This window comes from Plectropomus leopardus, chromosome 20 (assembly GCF_008729295.1).
Source record: "Plectropomus leopardus isolate mb chromosome 20, YSFRI_Pleo_2.0, whole genome shotgun sequence".
NCBI classification, from domain to species: domain Eukaryota; kingdom Metazoa; phylum Chordata; class Actinopteri; order Perciformes; family Serranidae; genus Plectropomus; species Plectropomus leopardus.
This window is the reverse complement of record NC_056482.1, coordinates 17,247,191-17,275,113: the sequence shown is the minus strand read 5'-3', so window position 1 is coordinate 17,275,113 and position 27,923 is coordinate 17,247,191. Positions and strand designations below refer to the sequence as shown.

The window sequence follows — 27,923 nt, the reverse complement described above, 5'->3', positions numbered from 1 at the left end:
CCAAGAAGCAGATATGGCCATAGCAAGGAAGTGTAAACTGGACAGTGAGGAGCGCTGCTTTCAGAAATGGTGTAAAATTGATTACATTTTCAGTGAAAGATGAAACTGTTGTATTTGTATTGTTTGTTTGTGTGTCGTTTTTTTTAAATAAGCAATGTGATTTGAGAAACACTTGGCCATCAGGTATTTTCACATCATATAATTTCGCCCGCCCAAAAGGTTTGAAACCCCTGATATAGATATTTATAGGCATAGACTGCATAAACTCTTGCAATTCTAATTTATTGTTTTCTCGTTCTTGTGAATAAATCTACAAAAACAACTTGCAGTATATATTTTGCTTTCTTTTTTGTTTTTTTCTTGTTAAACATACTTGTAGGCCCACCATAACTTTATCTAAAAAAATCTGTTGTTTTTTCTTTTTTCCAGAACACATTAGCTGAAAAAATACACGTCCCACAATGCACCGCGGGACGCCAGAGGAAACAATTCATTGAACCTCTGTTGCATTTTGGGTAGGCGGAAAAGGCTCCAAAAGGTACGCGATAGCGTCAAACGCACGTTGCATAGTCGGTGAAGAGGAAAAAACAACAAAAGAAATCAGTTTTCAAGGCAGAATCAAGGTAACCGTATGTACATATATTCTAAAATATCATTAGCACTTAGTTTGCAGAACATGGCTGTTTGTCCGCGTTATCTACTACAGTCCATTCATTCAGTTGGCTAACATGGCTCCGCTTGTTTGACGAGCTCAAAGTTTTTCAGCAAAACTGAAACATAAATGATAAATTAATTGATGTTTTTAGGTTGCACGCGGCTTTGGGTTGTAGTTATTACTTCAAATAATGAATGGAGGTTTTAGTTCTTGCTAGATAACGATAACGTTTGTGTTGTAAGTAACGAACTACCGTCAGCTAATGCGGCTAACTGAGCTAGCGGCTAAGTGTCTTTGATTTTACAAATAAATTGTTGATATGTAAGAGGCCTGAGTTTCAGCATTCCACTAAAGGTTTGTAAGTACTATCTATTCATGTTTTTTATTCTAATATCCTAGCCCATGGTTTCTACATTTTAGACTGGTTACGCTAGAAATACAGTATCCGAGTCAGAGCAGCATTAGGCTAATGCAAATAATGGATTCGCATAATGAAAGGGTTTTTACTCGCTCAATTTGTGTTTTCTCGGCACTTTCAATAGCATAACTTAGAAGTAAATACAAAATATTTCTGACATCGAGTTAGATTTTAGGAAAAGCTACGGTGACATTTATATTGAGACTGCATATTTTAATATTTCTGTGATTTTGTTGTTTCTCAGGAAGACAGTTGAAAAATGTCCATCGGCGTACCGATCAAAGTCCTGCATGAAGCAGAGGGACACATTGTGACTTGTGAGACCAACACAGGGGAGGTGTACAGAGGCAAGCTGATTGAGGCTGAGGACAACATGAACTGCCAGGTTGTTCCTTAATAATAAAATGATGAATAATGATCATGAATGAAGCTCATCTCTACAGCCTGACGCCCCACACTGCTATGAACCATGTTTCTCTTTAAGTGTCCTTTACAATTTTGGGAAATAAATAGTCAAGACAATTTGTGTTTGTGAGCTCTTGGGTTTTGAATAATCCTGTAAGAAAGTATACACCCTTTAATATGATGTGTACCAAGTATATTTCCACTTATGACCTAAGAATGTAATTTTGCATTTACTATAACAGTAAGAAGATCTTAGAGCTAAAATGTCACTTTTTTTGTGTTCCCACAGATGTCCAACATAACAGTGACTTATCGTGATGGCCGGGTGGCACAGTTGGAGCAAGTCTACATCCGTGGCAGCAAGATCCGCTTCTTGATCTTACCTGACATGCTAAAGAACGCTCCTATGTTAAAGAGTATGAAGAACAAGAATCAGGGATCTGGCGCAGGACGGGGCAAGGCAGCTATTCTCAAAGCACAGGGTGAGTGTGAAGTTTTTGGACCTTTTTTTCTGTTGCAGCAGAATTAAAGCTTATAAGGAGAGAAATGCCTTTAACAAATGCTGCTGAATCCTTTATTTTATGAGGCAATGCATGCTATTTGTATTTTTAGATGTATCCAATATTTTTCCCATGTGTAACAAGGGCACAAAATTAGACTTTTCCCAACTTCTTTCTGACAAAAACATACTCATTTTACAAGGTAGGGATATTTTACTGCATAGTATTTTAACATGTTCTTCTATTATCAACCTTCCTTGCATATTTCCATTTACTTCACATGTGGCGAAATTAGTCAACTTCGAGTGAATTTCTATAATTTGTCATTTTGGTATAATTTGTCTCTTCCTCGTTTTTACCTGCAGTGGCTGCGAGGGGTCGGGGCCGTGGTGGAATGGGCAGAGGCAACATCTTCCAGAAGAGGCGATAATTTTTCTGTTTGTGTTAAGATTGTTGCGTTGTATAGTCTTTTGTTCCTTTTTTAATTTTGTCTCCTTTGAATTGGATATCTTTGGTATTTTTTTTTGCAATCCTGTGCTTTGCAGTTTAGTGCTTTACTTTCATTTTTTATGAAAATAAACATATTTCAATTTGATGCGTTCTGTCCTCCGTTTTTTTTTCTACTTCCATATTCTTGGGGACTAGGGTTGGGCAAAATAAACATTATAGTGATATCATTATTGTAAAGTAGATATTGTCTTAGATTTTGGATATCGTTATATCATGTTGTCTTCCCTGGCCTTTCCCTGTCTGCTATTATTTGCCTTTTCCCACTTAGTCATCATTTCCACATTACTGATGATTATTTATCAAAGATCTTGTGCAAATATTTTGTGAAAGCACCAATAGTCCACCCTTCAATATTTGTAAAGTGAATTTGTTAAAAAATATATATTATGGTATTTTTATTTTCTCCACATAGCTCACCCCTATGTGACTGCTTCCCAAAAATGTGTTACCCAAAGTCAAGATTTTCAATGGCTAGTCTTTATTTGATCACCGTAGTTCTCTGCATCCTACCTGCCTAAGGTGGATTTTTCATCACAGAAAGATTTCTTGCAACACATATAAATATATATATATATAACATATATTAGTTTTTTTTAATCATTTTGAGGGTTTGCAGTGTTGTTTTTTTCATGTTTTTATAATTTTGATTTAAAAAAAAAGTTTGATTTTATAATGGAGTTTTTTTCTTTATCTTTTTTTAATTTTATTTTTAGTTTTTGGGGTGGTTTGTTCAATTATTCTTCATTACGGTACTCATATATTTAATACTTTTGAGTACTATTCCAGTGTGGAATGACTTTACTAAATAATCTAAGTACTCCTCCCACAAGAACTGGCCCATAGTAACATTCAAAATAAAATATAAAAGCTAGCAAACAGTAAGCAGAAAATACAACTAGCTAACAATAATGTGCAAAAAACAGGATATGGCATTTATCTCCCGTGGAGTCGATAGTATTTGCAATTCAATCTGTCTTTTTCCAACAAAATTACTTAGACGTCCTGCTCAGAGCCCACAAAGCTGCTTTGCTGGAGGGTGAACCTCTCTAAATAACCACAGGGGGGAGCTAGTCGGCCACAGAGTGCTTTGAAGCAGAAATCCCCAACAACCATGAAGTGTTTTTATTTTGAGGTCGCGAGTTAAACGAAAAGGAGAACAAAAGGCAGCTTACACCTCCTCCGCGGATAACGTTTTTTTTTCCCTGAAGCATATTGCTAAAACTACTTCGATTACCACACTGCCTGTGTAATTTCGCCAACACTTCCTCAGTGTGTGGCACGGGACCTGTGAGCTCAGCTGGGCTGGATTGGTCCGTCACAACATCGGTTATCAGTCTCTCTCCGCTCCGCTGACAGCTAGCTAGCTGTCGCGGTACAGACGCTACTTACACCGCAGCCGACCGAGGAGAAGGAAACCCACATTTCTGACTTGTAGGCCGAATAAACAGGTGAAGGTAAGAGTTATTTTTTTTACAGATAGTATTTGGTTTTTACTGTCTACTGTAGCGTTGTCATCGGACGTTTCTCAGCCGCACTAGCATCCTTGACTCCTGCCCAACAACATCTGTATCTTGACAGCTGCTAGCGTTAGCTGAGCCGTTGGGCTCTGGGGCTTAGAGCTAAGTTAGCTCGGCGGGACGCTAACACTCGTTTTCCCCGTGAATTTGTGACACCGTCGATCAAAACAAGGTATTTCTTTTCCTGTCAGTGTTTACGGTAACTATGTCAATTCCCTTTTGTGTGTATAAGATAGCCGTCGCCGCACTAAGGGAGCCAGACCGTTGTTTGAATTTATGAAATTGCAGAGTTTAATGTAAGAAACGAGGTAATGAGTGCTGGTATAATGGACTGACTGCGCCAACATTTATGCTCAAAATAAATTAATCCTGCTGTGGGTTTTAATGTAAACCGTCCCTGTTTACATTGTTATATTGTGTTGCTTTTAAAGAATCCAGAATTGCATTGATGTGAAAAGGGGAAAAAAAAAGCATCTAATATCGTCCTGTAGGTCCCCTAACCCTGAAACCTGAGCAAATTATTTTTTCTCCTATAAAACATCGGGAGACGGCAACGATCAATTTAACCTTAAAAAATGCAAAAAAGTCATGAGGAAATTACTTGAAAATAAGCACAAAAAACAAACAAACAAGAAAATGGCAAACAAGAAAAATAATTTTAGATAAATTATTCTAATTATAAATACAGTTTAAATACAGACCCCCCCCCCGGCCAACCTTAAAGATTTGTTAATTAATTTATTAGTCAATCCACAAACCTGCTCTGATAATCAATAAGGCTAATTGTCCAAGTCAAACAAAAATGCCAGACATTTCAGGATCCTATTTCTTAAAATATGAATATTGCTCGGTGTCTCGGTTGAATATCATTTTGGATATATTCAGGTTTTAGATTGTAAGTCAGATAAAATAATCAATTGAAGACATCAACTTGACTCATAGCTGACAATGGGTAAAAAACTCTGAGGAGTATATTTCATAACAGTGACTAATTGTGGTGTATTTTGTGGTTAAATGAAAGCACTGTTTCCAGATGGCCTTTGTTGACAAATTTGGCAACATTTCTCTATTTTATGGAAGTTAATTGTTCTGTAAAAGCATAATCAAAGACAAGTGTCCAGGTAATATCTGGTCGATTCAAGTAGTTGTCAATTATGAAATAAATTGCCAGCTAATTTGATATCAGTGAATCATTTTAAGTAATTTATTAAAAGTCTAAAAAGTGTAATACTCTTATTAAAGCCTCTTAAATGTGAAACTTTTTTGGTTTCTTTGTTCCTCTTTGACAGTAAACTGAATAGCAATGGGTTGTGCACAAAACTAGACATTTGAGGATGTCATCTAGGGCTTTGGGAAACATTTATCACCATTTTTTCACCATTAAAAAAATCATTAGTTGCAGCTGTAGTTGGTAATAATGGTTGAACAACAGCAAAGAGTGTTTTAAAAGAATTTAATTGTGGTGTATTTTGGAGTAAATGGGTTGACTGCCAATTACATTTTTCAGATTCTCAGTAATATTCAGCTCTGTTTGTGTGATAACTCTACGATTAAGTTGGCCAAGGAAGCTCATCCCTCCATTTACAGGAGCTTATCTCTTGCACGGCTCTGCGGATCACTGACAGGGTTGCCCTGTTGATCTTTTAATGAAGCTGGGGATCCTCCTCAGCTCCAGATGGCCCTGTGTTGTACTTGTATGTCCGTGGGGCTGTGTCTGTGTCGTTATTAATGCTAACATGGCTTGGACCCCCAGCAAGCTCTGATAAGCCCCCCCGCCCAGATAGCGAAGGTCAGGTCACGCGACTTTTGTTACGATAAGAGGCGCAGGATGGCATCTGGAGTGAGGCATCATCTGTTGGAGTTTCATGAGGATCAAATGTAACTGCTTGTTCTTCAGCTACCTGCTGTGAACGCAGGGGTCAGGAAGTTTCGGACTTTAGCTTGTAGTTCAGTTATCACTGATACAGACTATCGTCATTACAAGCTGTTTCGGCCCACCGAGGTCGGACGTTTTCTTTTAATCCATGGATGTTTAGCAAGGAAAGATGTAATATGTCACAAGTTTTGCAGAAAGGTTGAGTCCAGCGCCCTCCTATTTGGGTTTAAAGGTGACTGATAAAACTAAAACAGATTTGTTTACCTGTGAAATGTGTCAAAGTAGTTTTCTTAGCTTAGAAAATACTGGTTGTTGACACCAACACATTGAACCTCATGCAAGAAATGATTTACAAACGAATTTCCTCTCATTTTTGTTCGTATCCAACTACTGAATTTTGGGATTCACAGTGTTTTCTCATTTTTGCTCTTCTCTTGTGGTGTGGTCCAGAGCACTGATACCAAGAAAGAGAAAAAAACATCTTGTATTCACAGTCAAGGAATTGTTGCCAAGTGCAAGGAAAAATACGTTTTGCATTTTAGGAACATCTAAAAATTGCATTAATATCATCAAATTTATCAAATCAAATTTAGATAATGTTTCAGAGTAACGATGATGATGATTGGGTTATTGAATTTGCAGGCTAAAGGCCATTGATCCCAATAACTGTGCGTCCCTCAGTTGACCAGTGGTGGAATTAAACTAAGAACATTTACTCAAGTTCTATACAAATTTGAGGAACTTCTACATTTCAAAATTCAAAATTTTGTTTTTTGCTCACAATCCATATGAAACCATACAAGTACAGCTGAAACGATTAGTGGATTCATTATAAAATGGATTGTCAACTATTTTTCTAATTGTTTAAATCATTTTTCATGCAGAAACATTTTATCGTTCCATCTTGCCTTGCTGCCTTTCCTTTTAGTTATTTGAATGATTTGAATTTATTACATTTATTTAAAATATTCTGCATGAGCACTTTTACTTTTAACACATCAGTAAATCTCCCTGATTGTACCTCACATTTTCAAAGCAGAGACTTTTATAGTAACAGAGTATTTTTTACAGTGTGGTATGAGTATTTTTTTTTTTACTAAGGATAAGTAAAGGATATGAATATGTCCTGCTGCTGAGGCAGTAAACGTTTGTCTTTGCTGGGTTTTTGATTTTATTGTAACACTAGTACAGACACTCTGGATAATCACATTTACTTTGTTTAAGTTTATTTTATAGTACATTGATTTCACTACGGCAGAAATTCTTCTTCTTAATACTTTTTTGGTGTCATGTCTCCAGTCTTGTCCATGTGCCAGTCTTTGCACAAGGCACAACACCTGACCTTATATAGTGTTTAGGGGGTTGTTCCTGTGCGAATAGATGACTTACAATCGCATAGGGTTCACAATCGAGCAGACCTGGGTAAGAGCAGATTCGGATGGTTAAAAATGTTTAAAGCATTTGGATTCTTAAAAGAAATTTAAGAGAAAATACAAGAGAAATTTAAGAGAAAATACAAGAGAAATTTAAGAGAATGTTGCTGCAGGCTCGATGTCAGAAACTCTGGCGGTCTGCTGCCTGTTGTTGAATTCTCCTGCTACTGTCCGGCTGGCCAGACAATGACTGCAGACATAAAACCATCCAAAACAAAATGAACCACTGTCTGACTGATAGTCTGGGCTAATTTCCAAATCCCACTGGGCTGAAAATGAGTTTTGCAGAGATATTGTGTGTCTTACTATAAGTGATAATATCATATAAAGACCTTTTCCCATCACCAATTCAGAAAGTGCACAAAAACCTCTTGATGTGAATGGAAACAGGCCTTGATGTGAGTCTTACAATTTATCTGAGATCAAAGTAGGTCAAGCTTGGTAAGTTAGCCTCTCTTCTGTGGATATAAAAAGCCTACTGTAGCTTGCGCAGTGCGACTATCATCTAGGGTCATGGCTCAATATTTTCCTCTAGTCCACTGAGGCTGAGTCCACTTATCAGGGCATATTGTGTTGCTTTGGTGGCAGTGATAGTGTGTGTTAAAAGTCAAACTGGATTTCAAGAGCTTCTTTTTTTAGCTGAATAAAACGAGGATCGTTTTACTTGAACAGTAAATGCCACAAGAGTATCTGCTTTTAAGAATGGTCAAGGTAAACTTAGAGGTCATACAGTGCAAATATGTTACATTAGATCTCTTCTAGAGATAAGCAACACTCTCAAAGGGACAGTTTACCCCCCAAATCCAAAAATGCATATGTTTCTTCCTCCATTTTCTGCTTTGTTGTGCTTTTTTTTATCAAATATATATATATATATATATATTTGGAAAAACTCAACAGCTATGTCTTTTTCCAGATATCATGACCCAGTTACTCAAGGTAATCCACAGACCTTGTTGTAAGCAGTTTCATGTAGGAAATGCATGATATTAAAAATTACTTGTGATGGAAATGTTACAGTATGTGGAAAGGGGCGAAAGAAACCAGTAAGAAAGTTCTTTTCTATACAGCAGATATGCTCAATATGAGTCTCTATGTGGATGTGTGGTGATACTTTCTCTCTTTTTGTGAGTTTACATTGCTATATATAGGCTGGCATTGGAGGTAGAGAGGCCACCTGGAGTGGGTGTCTCTTCCCACACATGGTCTTCATTCTGAACTTGGCTGGAGCTCCCAGTGTCTTGTTTTTCTTATGGCTTCCCTTTGTTTTCCTGCATCTGTGAGATTTACTCAGCTCCCACACACTGCCACAATCCTGTCAGAACCATGACGAAAATCAAGGATCTATCTCTTTCTCTCTTTTCCTCCCTCCTTTCCTTCTCTCTCCATTCCTCTCACAGATAATAAGCAGATAAATAAGATGAGTGGACCCAGAGATGGAAATGGCCCTCTTGAATTAATGCAAAAAAGGCTTTGGTTAGACGCGGTACATATAGTAATTAACCATGTTGTATAACTGACATCAAAAGCAGACTGAAATGTTACTTTTATAGAGGCGTCAAATCTGTCCACTTAGAGCCGAAGTTTGTGATACTAGACGTGTTTGCATGCATTAATTAGCACTTAACAGAATGCGTGGAAGGAGTCCAGACTCCACGGATGTTTCATACAGAAAGAGCTGTGCCTGCTTATGTTTCACAGCTAGTGAACAGCATCTCTGATTGTTTTTTCCCCACACCCGTTCATTACACCCACAACTTGGTTCATGCTGGCCTGTCAAACACTGTATGTGTTCCAGCTGTGTGCAAACGTAATTAAATGTTAGTTGTGCATATAAATGTATTCATACTTTGTCACAGTTATTCTAGGCTAAAGAGATACAGTTAGCCTCTGTTTTTTTTGTTTACCTGGACCAGCCTTAAGTCAGTTCCTGTATGGCCACAGTTGTAAAACAGAGGGACATTTACTGGGCATTGAGATAGGTAAAGGAGGGTACTTCAGGTAGAACAAGTTTTTGTTCATCAATATTTGTTCTCTCTTCTTGCATAATGTATAGGCTGCTGTTTGTTTAGGCCTCTGCCAATAAAATCCAGTTTTGGTTGCAAAGATGTTGTTTAATGTTAAATGAAACATTAGTACTAAAATGGGATGTTTGTGTTGGTTAAAGGGTAAATTTGCCATATCGCCAACCCCTGATTACATTTGTACTGAATATAGTGTTATATTGTTTTGAATCATATTTCATCCATTCACATCATGTTTACTATACTTCCAAACGAGGTGGTGGCTTTTCATATCATTGGCGCAGCTTGTAATGAGATGTCCTCTGTTATAGAGTATCTTGGTTATCAACTTGAAACTCTTCTAGTCAGAGTTTTCAGCGAAGTGGTAACCTGAGCCCGCTTAAACAGTGTGGGGAGTATACACAAAGCCATAAGCCATAATAAAGCATGAATCTTGTGCTGTATCGCAGACATGGCTGTAGGTAAGATAGCTTGAAAGAGAATGGAAAGAATAGTAGATGTATCTTGATGGCTCAGGAGCATAAATTTGGAGTCATCTACTTTAGAAATGTTGGAAAATGCAAAAAAATTGTATGACGCATCCTTAACCAGAGGGGATACTCTGTGGTAGGGTAAACTGGCCATGGATGACTGCCACCTTGTCAGTAAAGAAGGAAGTGGAGTCTTCAGCCAGGATGGAGGTGGCTGGTGATGGATACAGCGTTATTGTTATTCCTTATCCTAGAAGAGAGTGATTGTACTCTTTTTTTTTTAGCGTAGCCATTTAAGGAGGATACTGTCCGAATAAAGCACAATATATTCATTCTGTTCATTTGTCAGTTTGCTCTATCCGGTATTTTGTACGCTTTAAGGCAGGGAAACTCAACTTGCTTTTAAGACATTTTTAGGATGTTTCTAGGATTTTAGGATGTCTGTAGGAGTTTGGGACATTTCTAGGATTTTAGGATGTTGCTAGGATTTTAGGATGTTAGGGGCTTAGTTAGGACCTCTGTGTGGGGGCGCGGGGGATCCACAAAATGGTTGGGGGCTGTGTGGGACCCTATTTGATGGGCCATGAGTTGAGTGTAACTGCTTTAAGGACTTCACCTGTTGCTATAGATGCCTGAAAGGCCAGGAATCGTTCTCTGCAGGTGTTTTCTTATTCTGCAATTTTATCTTGTTTCTTAGGCACCGATTCCCTCTGAGGTTGTCATCTGATGGAGCAGTGGTTGTCAGTCTTTGTGAAGAGGCACCATGTTTCCTTGTCATGTCAGCCCCTGGCCCTCTGCTGAGCCGCCGGCCTCCTGCGGTCATGCACCCCCAGCACAGCCCTCACAGCCCCTGCCTGATCTGCTGTGCAGCTGTCCCGCTCCACCTTCAAACACCCACTCTGAGACGCCCTCACCAGACCCCATGGAGTCCCTCATCGTGGTCACAGAGTACGAACCCAGCAGACCACCTGGAGAGGCTGGAGAGGAGGAGGTAGGATGACACACACACACACACACACACACACACACACACACACACACACACACACACAAATGATTGATCTGTTACCATGGATGGTGTTATGTTATATAGGTAATACTATCATCATTTATCTTGTTAAGACACAAAAGAAGGGAGGCAAAGAGTGTATTTAATTTTATTATATACTAAAATAAGCACAAACTGCATTGTCTTATTTAAAGTTGATACAAAGAATACATATTGACCATTATATAGTACCCATACAGAGACAACTCTTCATATGTAGACGTGCAATTAGATCAATAATTGAGATTTTAATGCATCACATTTCAGGTAGAAGAAATGGACAGTTCTGAGACGCCCGAGCCAGCTGCCTCCGTGACGGCATCCTTACGGACTTCTTCTTGCGACCTGCTGTCCCACACAGTCGGCCGGTCAGAGGCTCTACAGCCCGAAGGCCAAGAGCAAAGGGGAAGGTTAAACCTGTCAGACCGGAAGCTGTCTCTGCAGGAGCGCTCGCAAACTGCAACATCACCCTGCAGCTCACCGGGACTCAACGGGCGCTATATTTACCCATCCTTACCCTACTCTCCCATCACATCACCCCACTCATCTCCACGCTTGCCCCGCCGGCCCACTGTGGAGTCCCACAGTGTGTCCATCACAGACCTACAGGTATGATCATACTTTGAGACTAACATGGTTCCAGTGTTTGAAATTTAAGTGTCCTTGCCTGGGACAACAAACCACTAACACAAAATAATGCAATAATTACAGTAAGTCAATCAAGAAATCCCAGGACATCAGCTAATATGAGTCCACAGCCAGTGTAATAATAATTCCGATTATATAATTTCTGGTCTCTGCACCATCTGACCAGTGAATTCCCGTAAGGACTGTGCAGTGCATAAAACATTGCACATGAATGAGCAAACTAGCTCATGTCCAAACAAAGCCAGGCTCATCTTGAACATCTATTACTTATCAAAATATCAGCGTCATACTTGTCTGAAAGTGAGCAGAACTACATGTGCATTTGTCTTAAAAGCAGCAGCAGACTGGTACAGCCTGCAAAGGTAAGGTCATAGATAATAATAATAGATGTAGATAATAGCTGTTACACATAGATGCAGAACCTGTAAATGTCATGTACAGTATGTAGAATCTCTCTTAGAAGCTGCAGAGGTTGTCTTGTATGTCTTTTTTTGTTGCTTTTTTCTTTTACAGAATAAAATACACATAAATATTAAAGGAGACCTATTTTAAAATATACTCTTATGGTGGAGACTTCCTTGTCAGTTGAGTGACATCACTGTAAGTAAATTATTACATAATGCTGTTAGTCATGTAGTTCCTGTCAATTCTGTATATTCATATTATCTTGTTGTCTTTCTTGCCGCTTATGTCTTTTAATAGTCTATTCAAGAGAGTAACAATCAGATGAATTACATTTAGAAGTGTGTTTTAATGAAGAACCAGTTAGTCAGAGCATCCTGTTTGTATGAATCATTTCATGGGTTCAGTTTGTCCTCAGCACTGAATCCTACCACTCATTGTCTAAGGGCTCATTTATGCTCAAAGTTAGATATGGTCAACCTTCTTTTTGTTCTTTGTGTTCATTCAGTCCATTTTTTGTCCACATTTTCTGAAAGCTTACAGATAAGGATGAAATGGAGCAGTACCACCACAGATCATTGGTGCAGTGTAGTGCAAGCGAGATACAGCCTTATGAGACAACAAGGACAAGGACAAAAAATAGGCAAAAAGGGACACATTTGTAATATAACATGTTGCAATGTATTTATTGGACTCACAGATCAATACTGTCTACATCCACAGTTCCGTTAACAACCTCCTCCACTGTTGTCTTATTTGTTGTTGTGGAAAACTTGTTATAAAATTATAGTTTATTTATCCGTGGTACTATCTTACATTTAAAACATTACTCAGCTACTGCATCAATTCACGCCCCCCTAAAAAGTGTCTGCCTGTAAAATTTACTGGATTTTTTGGCAACTAGTGTCAGTTTGTGAGTGTCACAGAGATGACATTCAGTCGTTTATGCAAGTGCTGTTAGATAAAATTGGCAATTTCAGTGGACAATTCAGTAGTGTAATGTGAAAGTGAGATGGAGAAACCAGCACAGAAAAACCCTGTATGATTGAAGAGAAAAGGAGGTTTCAGTAAATATTTATGTACTCTGACATTGGTTATACTCTAGTCAGATAAAGCTTCTTATCTGCAAACAGGTCAGTTGCTCAAGGAATTTAAAGTTTAGTGCCACTATGAGACCAATCATAAATCCTACAACAAGTTCATGGGTGAAGCCGTGTTTCTGCATTATTATCATCATTATGTCCTGAACCTTTGCAGCCCTTGGTGACATGCTGACTCCCTATATTGGCACCCAGTCATCAAAACTTGAAGCACCTCTGTGGTGAACGCCAAAAAATATAGGTTTTCTACAAAACAGTGATAGCTGGGCAACACATCTCACCTCTCAAATCTCAAATCTGGATTTGTAGAGGTTTCACTTTGACTGAAAGGTAGAAAATGACAAACTGAACTGGGACAGTGATTGTAGAGTCTGACACGCTGACAAGCACAGAAAATGTGTCTCCAGTTGGCAGATATCAAGCACCCTTGGGAAATCCATTGCACAAAACACTGCATGCATGAGTTTCTTTTGAAATGTAAAGGAGGAAAGAGGAAATCTAATAGACAGGATTTCATCTGGTGTGTTAGGAAAAGCAGATTTTATAAGAATGCTCATGATGTATTTTAGTGCTACAATAGCCGGTGTGATTTCATTTGAAATAATTTTTTCCTTTTTTCTCTTACCTCCCTCTCTCTCTCTCTTTCTCTCCAAGGACTGCGTTCAGCTCAACCAGTACAAGCTGAAAGACGAGATTGGAAAGGTACCATCAGAGACAACTCACTGATTGCTCCATTTCACTGACTCTTCATCCATTTTCCTCTCCCCGCCGCCTACTGCATGTCTGTCAAGTAGCACACATCATCAAGGACATGCAGTAACAGTCTCTGCCATCCACTCTCCCGGCTGTCCTCATTTCCCAAACTCTGTGTGAACTCCCAGGCCATGGGAGAGTTGGAAGATGGGTGAGAGGCTGGTATAAATAGCGCTCTCTTAAGGGTTGGCTTAGTGGATACAAGTATGTGTGTGCGTGTACGGTTTTAGTATTGTGGGTTTAATAAGACAGAATGGCTGCTGTGAATTTCTGCATGAAGGTAGACACGTTAATGTGTGTAGTTTTGTGTTCAGCTGAGACAATTAGAGGCTTTCAGGACTGTTGGAGAGGCTCCTGTTATCAGATCATCTCTGAGACTGTAGGATGAGCTCTGTGCTGCCTCTCCAATCTGCTCCCCCAGCAGGAACTGATCCTGCTCCCTCTTCATCTCTCTGTCTCTCTCTCTCTCTCTCTTTTTCTCTGTATGTTTTTGGGCATGAATTTGTGCACACAGGCTACTAATTGGGCCTCTTTTTTATCCTGAATTTCTTGTGTGTGGGCAGGCAAGCTTGATAGCGTAAACCAGATCCAGTTTCCTTAATTAGCCTGAAATCAAAAATGAAAGAGAGCGGGAGAGATGATTTGAATTTCTGTGTTCTCACTTTGAAGCAGCTGGTACTCTTGAGCGTACACTGTCAGCCCACACACTTCCCTTGTGTATGTGTGTGTATATGTTTGTGTGTTTGTATTTATTTAGATTGCTTTGCACCAGAGTGTTAGTTTTCCACATGAAGAATGACAGCTGCTCTATCTCTCTTTGCTGGCTGCTGTTCTCTTTTCTGGACCAGGGCTCCTATGGTGTTGTCAAACTGGCTTACAATGAAGATGACAACACATACTACGTGAGTTCTTCATGCACACACATACACAGATGTGAACCCCTCCCCAAACTGTTAACGCTGTCTCTGTTTCTCTCACTTCTTTCTCAGTTGTTATCACTTGTCACACCCAGACGCACAGATAAAACTATTCACAATCAAACCCCCCTTGTCACACTTACTGGTGCGATTTCATGTGAATCCTCCACATATGAGAACATCTTCAGTTAATTGTGCGTCGCTGAGTTCTGTAATAACACACCAGCTTGAGATTTTCTGTTTGCTTTTCATGATTATTGGTATAATTCTCATTAAGCTGCATGATGTTGACAGGCGACGACATGAGGATTATTTTAATATTCCTCCCAAGTGACAAAGCCCACATGCCTCATTCAGTGATTATATCACTGCCAGAATAACTGAGGGCATTGAGAATATGAAAAAAAGTATATTTTCGCAGAACAGGGAAAATATCCAGCGAACAATGTAGCTGTCACACTTTGTGCTCTTTGTTCAACACTGCCTCAGTGTTTGTCAGCTACAATAGTTGTTCCCATGTGCAAAGACTGCCAAAATTAAGGCAGAGCAATGAAATGACAGGGTGTCTGCAGGTCCTTAAAAAGTCTTACAATGTGTTAAATTCAGTTGTGTAAATTATATTAAAATGTCTTAAATTTAAAATTTTGAGGTCTTTATTGCAGCTAACAATTTTTATCTTATTTAATTTATCCAGCTGGTAATTCAATTTTGTCAAAATGAGTCCTTTTGTGTGAAAGTCGACATTTCTGATTGGGATTGTAATTACAATTATTTTTATTATTGATTAATCTCTATCCATTATTTTCAAAATTAATTAATTTATCCTTTATTCTGTAAAATATGAAAATAATTGTGAAAACTTCCCATCATAATTTCCCAGAGCCCAAAGTTACGTCTTCACATTGCTTCTTGTCCAACCACCAACACAAAACACAAAGACTCTTTATCTATCATTAAGAATGACAAAGAAAAGCAGCAAATTCTTGAATTAAGTAAGCTAGGACCAGCAAATGTTTGACAATTTTGCTTAAAAAATGACTTAATTGATAATCAAAATAGTTAGAGATTAATTTTCTTTCAGCTGACTAATCAATTAATCGTTATGGCTCTGTAGACCCTAAAACACTCTAAAAACCACATACCAACATAAAACCTACCTCTGCACAGGACCACATATATACTATTTACCTTTATACTGGTAATGCTTGAATAAGAGAAGGATTATTTGTCCAAAAATCTGTCCTAAATTGGTTTAAAATTTATCCTGAAAAAGTCTTAAAAAGCATTAAATAGTGTCTTATGCCTGTAGACACCCTGAATAAATGCAATCACACATTAGTTATTGGAGTAGATGTCTGAAAGCATCTTTTATTTGATCTCCATTCCCAGTTTTCTAATTCTCTTGTTTAATAGTTTTTAGAAGGAAAAACTCTGAGAAATGCTGTTTTATTTAGCAAGTACAAACACTTGTATTACAAATGTCGCAGTCCTATCACGGACCAGGCAGAGTGGCAGAAATACTAGTTTCTTTAGCCCTGAATGTGTTTTACGTATATCCTTGTATTATTAAGTGGATTTAGCCATCCCAAAACTGCAATACTGTCTCAAAGTATATAAATATTGTTTCAAATATATTATATGAATTACAACAAAATATTATTATTGGGTTTACTTTACATTTTCATTTTTTATATGAGGAATGATGAGGCCATGTGCATTACATGCACGCATGTAATTTATCATTTTGCACCACTGTTTTTCTTTTGTGAGTCTAGCTTTTGTAATCTTTTGTGCTGACGATGCTGGTTAGTGTTAGCAGTCACACAAGATTTTCAAGGTGAGGAGATAAATTTATAGGCACAGGGATATTTATCCTTAGATGTATGAGTGTGTGCACTGTCAGATAAGCCTCGTCTCACTGTGCTGTGTCTCACTCTTCTTTTTTGTCTACCTCTCTGTTCATCTTTTCTCTGGATCTCTTGCCCACTTGGCTCTCCCACCCGGTCTGCCTCTTTCTCTTATCCCCCCCCGTCCAAATCCATCTCCTGTTCTCTCCTGTAGGCGATGAAGGTGTTGTCCAAGAAGAGGCTGATGAGACAGGCGGGTTTCCCACGTAAGTCTGGAGCCAGGGGCAGATGGTTTAAACAGCAGAGAGCGCAGTCTTTTATAATGCTTCAGTGGTACATGAACACTGCATACCAGTACTGAAACCCACCCTGTCTTCTGTGCTATACTGTCTCTCTATCATCTGTCACACATGCCCACCCTCATTGTCCCATATCTCCTCCGTCCATTAGGGAGGCCTCCCCCTCGTGGAGCCAGAGCAGCCCCGGAGGGTCCCCCTCAGCCCAAAGGACCCCTGGAGCGAGTCTATCAAGAGATTGCCATCCTGAAAAAGCTAGACCATTCTAATGTGGTGAAATTGGTAGAGGTATGTGCTGTTAGATATTTTGTCTGTTTCCATTTATTTTTAATCTGAGAAACACATTTTAGACAGAATCTTGTGCCACGATTAATGTTGCAACGGTCTGAGATTCTCATGGTAAATGTGTGCATGCATGTGTGTTTACACTGATTTCCATTTCTCTGATTTGGTGCCAGGTTTTGGATGACCCCAGTGAGGACCATCTGTACATGGGTACATTGTGGCCAGACAATCAGCCTCTAGAACAACACAAACACACACATCATACAGTCATATAGTAATGCATAAAGCAAGCGTAAAACAAAGTTTTTTAAATTCATCTTGGGTTTTTTTTAGATTGTGTCTTTGTAACACTAACCTTATCTGTGTTTTTGTCACAGTGTTTGAGCTGGTCAAGCAAGGGTAAGCTAAAGCCTCCTTTATGGTAATGATTGTGTCACTGGAATGAGCTCAATCTCATTAGTTATGATTGCTAATTGTGTGTGTGTGTGTTTATGTACTCAGGGCTGTGATGGAGGTGCCGACAGATAAACCTTTCAGCGAGGACCAGTCACGCTTTTACTTCCGAGACCTGCTCAGGGGAATCGAATACTGTGAGTCTGTCAAACCTCCTTTTTTTCCGCTCCGTGTATGACTGCATGGTAGAGCATTAAGAATGAGGGTGATCAGGGTTGTGTATCTGTCCCTTTCAGATGATTTGTGATGCTTTTAGATACAATTTGATATAAAAGTGATATATCAGTACTCATCCAGCTGCAATAAATATAGGTTCTTGTCAGATTCACATTAATATCAACTCGTAGCACAAAATGGATATTTAGAGAAAAGAAATTTTCGAAGTTGTCCAACACAGATTATGAAAATGTATTGTTAAAGGCGTGGTAATATTACTATTAATATCAGATAAACAGTCAATATTACCAATACAGATTAATACCTCCTTGAAATGAAACAATTTTATTGCAAAATTAATTAAGCTTAAGGGATCCTTTAGATCTTGTAAATGGGGTATATGAGGTGCTTATTCACAGTCAGTGTATTACATACAGTAGATGGCAGTCGGCACACCCCCAGTTTTGAGAAACAGGGTGGAGTCATAGACAGAAGCTAAGCGATGTACTGCTGAGGAGAGGTCAGCATCATAGTGTATTTTAGCCACCTAAAAAAAGTAAAAAGTTACATGAAAATTACTTGAAAATTAGCACAAAAAAAAGAAAATTAAAAAACAAAAACAGAAAAGGAAATTCCTTTCAATGTTTTAAATACTTGTGAAAGGGGCCCAAATGTAGCAAAAGAAAAACTGATGTCCATCCAGGTTTCAAAAGATTCAAAATATATTGTGAAGTGTAGGTGTTACATTTTTAGGGGGGGGGGGTATGTTTTGCTGCTGCCCCCCTCCACAGCTGTGCATTGCTTAGCTTCCTTAGTCTTTACTGCTTTTGGGGTGTCTTGCTCAGTCAGTAGAGTGGTTGTCTACCAACTCAAAGGTCGGTCAGCATTTGTAGCCCAAGGGCAAGATACTGAACCCAAAAATGCTCCTGTCTGAATGGGTGCTTGTGCTGTAAAGTCCTTTGAAGACTAGAAAAGCGCTATTTAGTTGCAGTCCATTGGCTTTCCAAACTGAAATGTGCAGACCGACGCTGCACTCACTATGGTTAAGTTAAGATTCATACTATCCCTCTAATGCACAGTCATATCCCATAATTAGCTGCACATGCCTGTAGTCATTTTCTAAAAGATAAAGGTCCATTATCTACTGAGTTGTGAATGTCTTATTTAAAAATTTAATCGTGGTATCAAGATGAAGCTCTCTTATATCTAGATCTGCCTTCATCCTACAGCTCTTACCTTGCCATTAACACAGGTCCTTCGTCTGCACTGTTCTTGACTTTAGCCACCCACGAGACTCATGTCACATCACCTCAGTGGCTCTCAATGTATTTCACCACAGGAGAAGAGGTTTCGCAAGAATTGTGGTCTAGGAGAGTAGTACTGAGGGAAAGAGAGGAAGGGCTCTGCATCAGAGACACTGAAACTGTCAGAACCTTAATTTTGTCTCACTATAAGTAAACGTAACTGAACGAGGCTTGCTAGTGAGGTTATAAACACCATTTGATGGCTGTAATAGAGTGGTGAAGGGGTATCATATTTTTGTAGGCCAACCGGGAAGTTACCGTCACACTGGTTCCTTCGTCAAAAACCTTATGAGATTTTTGAATGGGATTTTCTGTTATCGCCAAAAATAAGCTCTGTGACAAACAGAGTGTTAGCTGACTTCCGTGTTTTAGGACTCATGACTTCATCACTCTATTGCGGAAATGTTTAACCAGCTTTCTGTCTAAGTGCACTGACAGAGTGCCAGAGATTCCTCCACATCCCATCAAGCCAACAACTGATTTGTTTACAATTAAAAATGTATGTACTGAAAATTTTCAAATGTGATTTTTAGTCTCCAGACTGTAAGACTCTGTAAGCGAGTATCCATGATCTCTTAACCATAAGCAGGGTACCTCAGATGGGATCTTGTTGCTATAATATTTTCTTATTAATTCTGTTTTAACAGTACATTACCAGAGGATCATCCACAGAGACGTCAAACCGTCTAACCTGTTGGTGGGAGAAGACGGACACATTAAGATAGCAGACTTCGGAGTCAGTAACCAGTTTGAGGGGGCTGATGCCCTCCTGACCAGCACAGTGGGAACGCCTGCTTTTCTGGCCCCTGAAGCGCTCTCAGAGACCAGAAAGAACTTCTCTGGGAAGGTGAAGGAGCAGCTGGCCAAACAGTGCCCTCTGGGGATGATTTACAGAAATGCATGAACGCCTGTTTTATTTTATACTTAATCTATATGAATCCAAATTTCATTAGTATTCATACAGAGTTTACTTCCCTAGTTGTCGTATTGTTCTGGGGACTGAATGCTATTTGTTTGGACTTCATCTGTCATATATTGAAAAAACAATCTCTTAACATAAAATCTTTTATCATGTTTTTCTATCATGCAGGCGTTGGATGTTTGGGCCATGGGAGTGACACTTTACTGCTTCGTCTTTGGAGTGGTGAGTGTGTGCTTTGGCAAAAATAGATACAGTAAATACAGTGACTTTGTTGTTGTTGTTTTTGGGGTTTCTCCAGATTACAGTCTACTGGACTTCACTTAAAACCTTTCATCCACAGTGTCCATTTATGGACGAGCGTATCCTTAGTCTCCACCAGAAAATCAAGACACAACCTGTGGAGTTACCTGAACGGTCAGTTCTGCTCCTCCAGTCATCCTCTGTCAAAAGACTATCACCACCCAGGGGTTTTATTTATATGATTAAATGGCTGTTCACTTCATCTTTTATTTCATCAGATGATAAATGCAATTTAAGTCTGTAGCTGTGAATCTTTCTGTCTTAACAGCGCCGACATCTCAGATGATCTCAAAGATTTGTTGCTGAGAATGTTGGACAAGAATCCAGAGACCAGAATATCAATCCCACAGATAAAGGTAAACACGGCTTTTAAACTGCTGGTTTCCATTATTTTGCATTTAAGCACATTCAGTTTTACATAGTGTGCCACAAATCACCTAACACAGAACTTTTTTTTGACTGTGGAGCACTTTGAATAACATTTGCGTATGATAAGGTGCTATACAAATACATTTGCCTTTCCCTGTTCTGCCTGTGAATTAATATAAACCATTTTTTGGTTGGAGGAAATTCATCTTCCAGTTTTGAATTGAAATGTTTGTCAGCTTAGATACAGATTTATGGCCAATCTCTATGTTTGTCTGTTCATTTAATTTGAAATATGACAGTTATAGAAGTCCATCAATGATGTGCTTGTCTTGTTAAAAAAAATGTATCTTGCATAGCTTTACTTGATCTACTTCAAAAGGGCTTTGCACTGGCATCATTTCTTTAAAATGTGTCCTAGTGTGCTTTCAGAGACATTGTTTCTTTGGATTAATAATGAAATACATAAAGAACTCCTTTCTTCTGCTCGCGTTTGTGTCCAGGTGCACCCGTGGGTGACGAGGCATGGTGCTGAGCCTCTCCCTCCGGAGGATGACAACTGTTGTATGCTGATTGAGGTGACGGAGGAGGAGGTGGAAAATTCTGTTAAACACATCCCGAGCCTGGCTACAGTGGTGAGTTTATGAACTTGTTTTTGTCTCGCATTAATAAACAACAGTCGTGCCCAGATTTGATTTGTTGCCTGGTGTCATTATATCAAATATCACCAATGGGTGCAATTTGTTTTCACTTCAGCTACTCTGAGAGAGGCATGATAGTGCGTCATGTCACCTATTGAGACTTCACTGAGAATGAATGCTTCTCGGGAGCAAATTAAGCAGTCATTCTCTGTTCATTTCTGTTAGATTAAAGGATATTTATCAAGTTTTTATATTACATTTTTTATGCCACATTTCAGTCACATCACACCACCCCCACTACACCTGTACCACCTACCCGATTGCCCTTTCATTTATCAGCTCTTGTGCTAGAGCTGATGTATGAGTCATTTGGTCGTGTCAATTTATTGTAATTAGTTACATTAGGTTATATGAAATGTCGCAAAAGACTGTGAGTGTTTCGGAAGAATTGTAATTATTTCAGTATTTGTTTTGCGTCAACATCTCTAATTAGCAGTTAAAGGTCTAGTGAAATCATTTTTATTACAACTAAATGTGTCAGTAGACTAAAAAAAACCCCAATTTATTCATTATTCTGGTAGGCTACCAAAAGTTAGATATGTGAATATTAATAATGATTATAATTAAAACAATCTGTACTTGGTGTCCATGTATTGATACAATATTGTAGGGCAAAATATTGTGATACTATACTTTATTGATTTTCATTCCACCTTATATTGTGTATTAGTTATATTGCTGACTTATTTTGTTTTCAGATTCTGGTGAGAACGATGCTTAGGAAGCGCTCCTTTGGGAACCCCTTCGACTGGGGCCGTAAAGAGGACCGCAGCAGTTTGTGTGCTCCGGGGCAAACACTCACGTAAGAATTGTTTACAGACACACTACAGACTCTAAACTCTGTCTCTAGCAACGGTTCTCCAGTAATATTAGGAGTAAAAGTACTCGTAGCAGTTTGCTGTCTCTACCGCATTCTCTCTCAGAGTTGCTGGGTCCTCTCAGAGGACAGTATAGCCAGCTGATGTCTTTCAAGCATCCTGTTATTATTTCTCTTCTCCCTCACCTGCCCTGCAGGAAAGGCAGAGCAGGCAATGTGAGATACTGCTACATTCATTGTAACCAGCGAAGGTAAATAACTTTAGGATAATTCTTGCCTGCTGTAGTACTGTTTAAGTACTAGATAGTATACTTTTATACCCCTGGCATGACATAAGCAGCTTCATTTTTTTCTCAGTATGCCTTTAATGGTCAAATACTCAACGTGCAACGAGTTTGTAAACTAGCATGTGCTGGTTTATAAATTGTTTGGACTGTTGGGTGTTTGGACAAGCCATCTTAGCAGATTGTTGTGCTGTGGTCTAGAGTCTGTCATAAATAAATGACTCACTGTGTATTTCATGTCTAACGGTGCTTTTGGTGAAGCTTGTGGTGTGTAATGTAGAAAATTCCTACTTGACTGTACAACAAATTATTGCAATCATAGTTATTTAGATAGTTGAAGATGAATTTTACTGTATGAACAAGGTCAAGTAAACAGAGCTGTGGATAAATATTTACAGAAATCTATATATATGTGTTCTCAGCATCTGATCTGTGGAATTATACATAATATCATCGGGATGGAAAATATCATTAAAGGAATATTACACCTCCCAAAGACCATTTGTATATCAATTACTTACTCCATATAAACTTTAATTTGTGACGAATCCTAAAACAGAGAAAATTCTTGATGAATTAAAGTCATGGGTGACTGCATTTAACAATAGCAAAACTATGTCAAAACATCCGTTTAGAAACTCTTACAGACCCCATCGTGTATAATCCAAGTTTCATTTATCCAGTCATGTGGTGATTTCGCCACAGATAGCCCTTTAAGTCAGGGAACTGAACTAAAAGTAAAACGTGTCCATGCTCTGTTAAAAGCCAGACACCACTGACAAAACCAGTAATTTTACCTCACTGAACATAGCAGCTGTTGTTTTACCACCGACTCCATCTGTAGTTTCCTTGTGTTATTGTTTGACTTAATCTGAACTAACCTTTGAAAACACCAAAGTCACAAAATAACAAAAACAAATGAACTGATTGAGGCAGTGGTAGACAAGCAGCTGCTGTGTTCACAGCAATGTAAAATGGTCTTGAATGTCTTGATTAAGGTTTACTTTCTGATCAGTTCTCTGTTGGAAAGGTCTGTTTGGGAACTACTGAGCATACAACTGGATAAATGAGACTTGGATTATACTGCAGGAGTTGCGTGAGAGTTTAAAAACATATTTTGGTATACTTTTGCTGTTGTTAAACAGCAGAAACAGTGAAGTATTCCTTTAACACAAGCACAACTTATTAGAATCCAGTGTTGATTTTGTCAGAGAGGGGTTGATACAACTTTGCAGCTGCAGTATGTGGTGTTGTGTTGATTGGCATTGAAGTGTTAATGTGCAATTTAGCTAAATGTAATAGTACCACATTTCTAAACTGCTGAAAATACTAAAATGCAGTTGAATCAATGCCTGTCTGACACAAAAAAGCAACATCTTTAAGTTCTACTCACTCAGTCACTAAGTAGCTAGAGCATCCATTTATTTTGATAAGCTGCTTCCTTTGCATGAAGCACTCTCCAAATGATCTGTACTTTAATAGCTCTTTGTGGCTCTCCTTGGCATAAATGATTGACTTCTTTAACCCTTTAAACCTGGAGCGACATCACTTTTCTTGTGCTGCTTTCAGGCAGCTTTCACAAGTATTTAAACCTTTAAACCCTGAGCAAATTGGTGCAGTTTCATCCAAAAAAGGGGGGAAAAAGGCAATGAGCGACTGGGTGTGATATGCTCCACAAACTGCTAGAAATAGTACATTTTGAAAATTATTTAGAAAAAGCTAGGGAAAACTTCTGGGGAAAAAGGATAAAAAGCTAGGGAAAAACTATATTTATAATTATCATCATAACATATTTACAATTATTTTCCAAAATTATTTTAGCACTTTTTCTCGGTCTGTTATTTTTTACTAGGTGATTTTGTTTGCTTTTTATTCATTTCTTGCCAATCTTTGGGTCATTTCTTCCTTCATTGTGTATTGCCTTCATCCCATGTTTTTGAAAGAAATCAAGCTGATACGCTCAGGTTTCAAATGATTAATATGACTTTTCCCCTTTCCCCATTTCCCCCTTTTCTTTAGTTTCTTGATTCCCCCTTGTGTCTGATATATAAACTTGCCCAACAGCATTTCTGTAATGCTTGCTGCCTCACATTCTGTAACATTTAAATGGCTGGTTTCAGTTCCTAAACATAGCTTGACAGTTTCTCGGTTGGGTGATGCAGGATTGACGGCAGGCCCACAGCAGCGCTGTATCTAAGGCTGTGTCTCTGGTGTGTTTCTTAGGAAGCAAGAGAGTGGTGATGGCATGAGGAGTATGGACCTGCCCTACGTGGGAGAGGATGAGGCTCTTTCCTGATGCAGAGGGTTCATTATGCACGCTGGTATTTTCCTGCCTGCAACCACACAGCACAGCACCCCTTTACTCACAGTTTTATACTGGCAGCCTGTGTACATTTCCTGGGAGTGTGGACGAGTGTGGCAGAAAAAAAAGAGAAAAAAAGGATCTAAGAACAATTTTAAATCTTTTATTCTGTTCTCTCCTCTTACAAGGTTCAGTTGGGGTTGTGGGACTGTTCCATGAGAGGATCCCAGTCAATCTTGAACCTGTCTTCAGCTCTTATTGCCCAACCTACTCTCCCTCTCTTTTCCTGCATGCATTTATAGTCCTCGCATGCTTTTGTCTCAGGCTTCAACTGTACAGTTTCATGTTTTACTGTAGTCTAGCCACTTGTGTTTCTCCTTGTCTTTACTTGACAATTCTTTCAGGTACACAGGGCATGGGAACAGCGACGCACGGTGACGGTTTACGGGGACATTCTCGTTAGTCTTCTTGACAATGATTGTCTGGTTCACTCTGCTTCAGGGTAGCAGTGCCCAGTTTTGTAACATATTTTAGAGTGAAGTATCTGTACAGTTTTCCCAAAATGAAAAAGGGGAGTGAAAAAATGTTTACTTCATTGAATGCATGTGTTTACATTCCCAATGCAAGCACTCTATAAGCTATTTATGAACATTTGCACGCTCATAGACCCACTGGTTTGACGCAATTTTTGTTTAAGTCTTATCTTGAGCCGTCTTAACGAAGTTTCCCACTGACTACAATCAATAGAAAGCTTTAAAAACAGTTGCTTTGTGAACAATCATCATTACAGCATACAAGATTACATGGGGAAAAAGTGGATTTAATTCTTTTGCAAAGCTTGTGCTTTTAGATGATCTTTTTTTAAGAGATATGACTTTTAAGTGTTTGCTATATATTTTTAAATTCACAGAGCTACAACAAATTCAGCAATGAGGGTACTGAACTACCAAATGCATATGAGAAAAATGTGTTGGTTTAAAATTATTCTTCAGTCATTATCTGCAGTGGTTCAAATTGTTCTCACAAATCAGATCTCACCAGTTTGTTTGGACACACCAGGTTGTGTGTGTTATACTGAGGAACAGAGCCGGCCCTAACTATTGAGCAATTTAAGCAGCTGCTGATGGTCTTCGGGGGTGGGGGATAATAATAATAAAGAACTTAAAAAAAATAAATAAATAAATAAAACTCACAAAATATATCATATTATTATTATTATTGCCAATTTTATATGAAATTAGGTTTCAAATTTGTGAAAAATGAGCACTATTCTCTTCTTGGAGACGCTAGAGGCTTGCCTGTGAAGGAGCTGGTACGGCAGCTAACTTAACAGTCTTTTAAGTGTTTTCAAATATCTTTTTTTTTTTTAACATTTATAATGTGTTTGTAAAGAAATTACTTATTTACCCAGACATTATCAGTTTGCCTGCACTGCTGCCCATAATTTCAATTAAATAAATAAATAAATTACATTTGGAGGTTGGTTTAAGAGGACCATTCATAGGATTTGGAGTTAATAGACAAATACAGTATTTACTGTAGTCTATTTAAACACAGTGTTGCTGCTAACAACACATTACAATGAGGGGCCCCCAAACCAAATCCTCCAAAAGTTTAGGGCTGGCCCTGCTGGTAATGAGCGTTTCACATGTTCCAACTCTGTCATGTTTTTGTTTCACCTCTCAAAGTGGATGTTTGTGTGTGAACTGAAAACACAAAATAACGACTATTGAACCTCAAGTTGAAATCGTGAATGTTTTATTTGTTTCGTATTGTAAGAGTCACTGGTGTTATTTTAAAACGGCACATTTTCAGGACACCAAAAACTTCAACTGTGTCTAATTTTGTACAGTATAGTGCAGTAACTAAAAACCTTTAAAGTATTTGTTCATTGAACTATTAGAGCTGGCTACTGAAGGAAGTCTTGAGATGGAAGCATAGTGCAGCTGCAGACTTTTTGTACAAATCTATGCATGACATACCTGTCGAGGTGTTGACCTTAAAAATGTTGTCATCTTTGTTTGGAGGAGTAGGCCACTCTGCAAATATTTCATTAATTATAAATTTACTTTTTTATATATTGATGTGTTACACTTTAGATGATCCCAAAGCAGTAAATTAGCATTTTCCTACTTTTGTTCCTTTTGTTGATCTGTTTTCTCAAATATTTCAGTGTAGATAAAGGCACTTAGAATATTGACACAATATTGATTATAACTTTTAATGCTTCCACAAACTAATTACTTCAGCGCTTACGTGTTGAAGCTATGAGAAAAGGGATTTTGGATTTTTTTTTTAACTTACTACTTGCATGTCACGCTGAACTGTCTGTTTTCTAAGACTAGTACTATGCATATGATGTGTCTTTCTCTGTGTGGTGCAGTGGTACACCCTGGCAGTGGCTGGATGTGGTTGACTGATTCTAATAAATTTCTGCTTAACCGATGTGTGCTCCTTACTGCGGAGTGCTCCAAATAGATTATATTTCCATTAAATTATTGTACTGTAAATTCGAAGAAGAAACTTGTCGATGAAAGCCAATGATCTTCTAATGCGCAGAAAATTAGTTGCAGAATCGCCTCAATTTGTGTTATACTGTGAAATGTTACCTCATTTAAACACGCTTTCCACGCATTCACAAGATATTTTGCATTCTGACATCCTGTAAGTTGCTATTTTTTATCTAAAAAAGACATGAAGTTCCCTTTTGGTGTGAATAATTTGCCCTCCATGACCAACAAGAATAAATTGAAAGTGTTTTGACTGCAGGGTGGCAGTGCAAGCCACAGAAAAGCTGTAAGATAAATATTTTATACATACAATATTTAAACTCGTAGTTTGTCTCAATACAGTCTTTGCTCATTCTTGCAAGAAGGGCCGGACTAGGTGACTATTAACCTTTATCGTTCACATGATTTTGCATTCTGTAGTGTGAATTTATTTCACTAAAGAGCCTTGGGGGCTCTTTTCCCCTAAATGCATGCCAACATACTGAACACATACCACTGTATTGTCATAGCATGAGAGGTCCTTGACAACAAAATGAGACCTTTAAATTAATTATTCTATACACACTGTATCTTGTTCATCTTTGAATAAAATATTAATGCCTTTCTGTAATGTTTGGTGTGAATGTTTTTGAGCTTCACAGTTGCAGAAATGAGCCACTAGTCTGTGCTGTGGACCGTAACATTTCAGAGGTATCTCCTCAGAG

At 38.5% G+C, this 27,923-nt stretch overlaps 2 protein-coding genes across 3 annotated transcripts; both read left to right on the top strand.

The window, feature by feature from the left end:
- Positions 1–503: 503 nt before the first annotated feature.
- Positions 504–2,573, top strand: snrpd3l (small nuclear ribonucleoprotein D3 polypeptide, like). 2 transcript variants are annotated; one of them, XM_042509612.1, is made up of 4 exons: positions 504–623; positions 1,318–1,458; positions 1,768–1,960; positions 2,344–2,573. In XM_042509612.1, exons 2-4 carry the CDS (start codon positions 1,333–1,335, stop codon positions 2,406–2,408), a joined length of 384 nt encoding a protein of 127 aa, XP_042365546.1. In that variant the 5' UTR covers positions 504–623; positions 1,318–1,332; the 3' UTR covers positions 2,409–2,573. The 2 variants fall into 2 exon arrangements, with proteins under 2 accessions (XP_042365546.1, XP_042365547.1); XM_042509613.1 differs by having other exon boundaries at positions 504–629.
- Positions 2,574–3,597: 1,024 nt separating this feature from the next.
- LOC121959560 (calcium/calmodulin-dependent protein kinase kinase 2-like) lies at positions 3,598–27,824 on the top strand. The gene is made up of 17 exons (XM_042508937.1): positions 3,598–3,942; positions 10,506–10,799; positions 11,124–11,465; positions 13,661–13,708; positions 14,608–14,661; positions 16,738–16,789; positions 16,974–17,107; positions 17,278–17,314; positions 17,482–17,503; positions 17,606–17,694; positions 19,665–19,864; positions 20,108–20,161; positions 20,280–20,353; positions 20,508–20,595; positions 21,109–21,240; positions 22,005–22,108; positions 24,631–27,824. The coding sequence occupies exons 2-17, from the start codon at positions 10,572–10,574 to the stop codon at positions 24,701–24,703; spliced, it is 1,731 nt and encodes a 576-aa protein (XP_042364871.1). The 5' UTR covers positions 3,598–3,942; positions 10,506–10,571; the 3' UTR covers positions 24,704–27,824.
- The last annotated feature ends 99 nt before the right edge of the window (positions 27,825–27,923 follow it).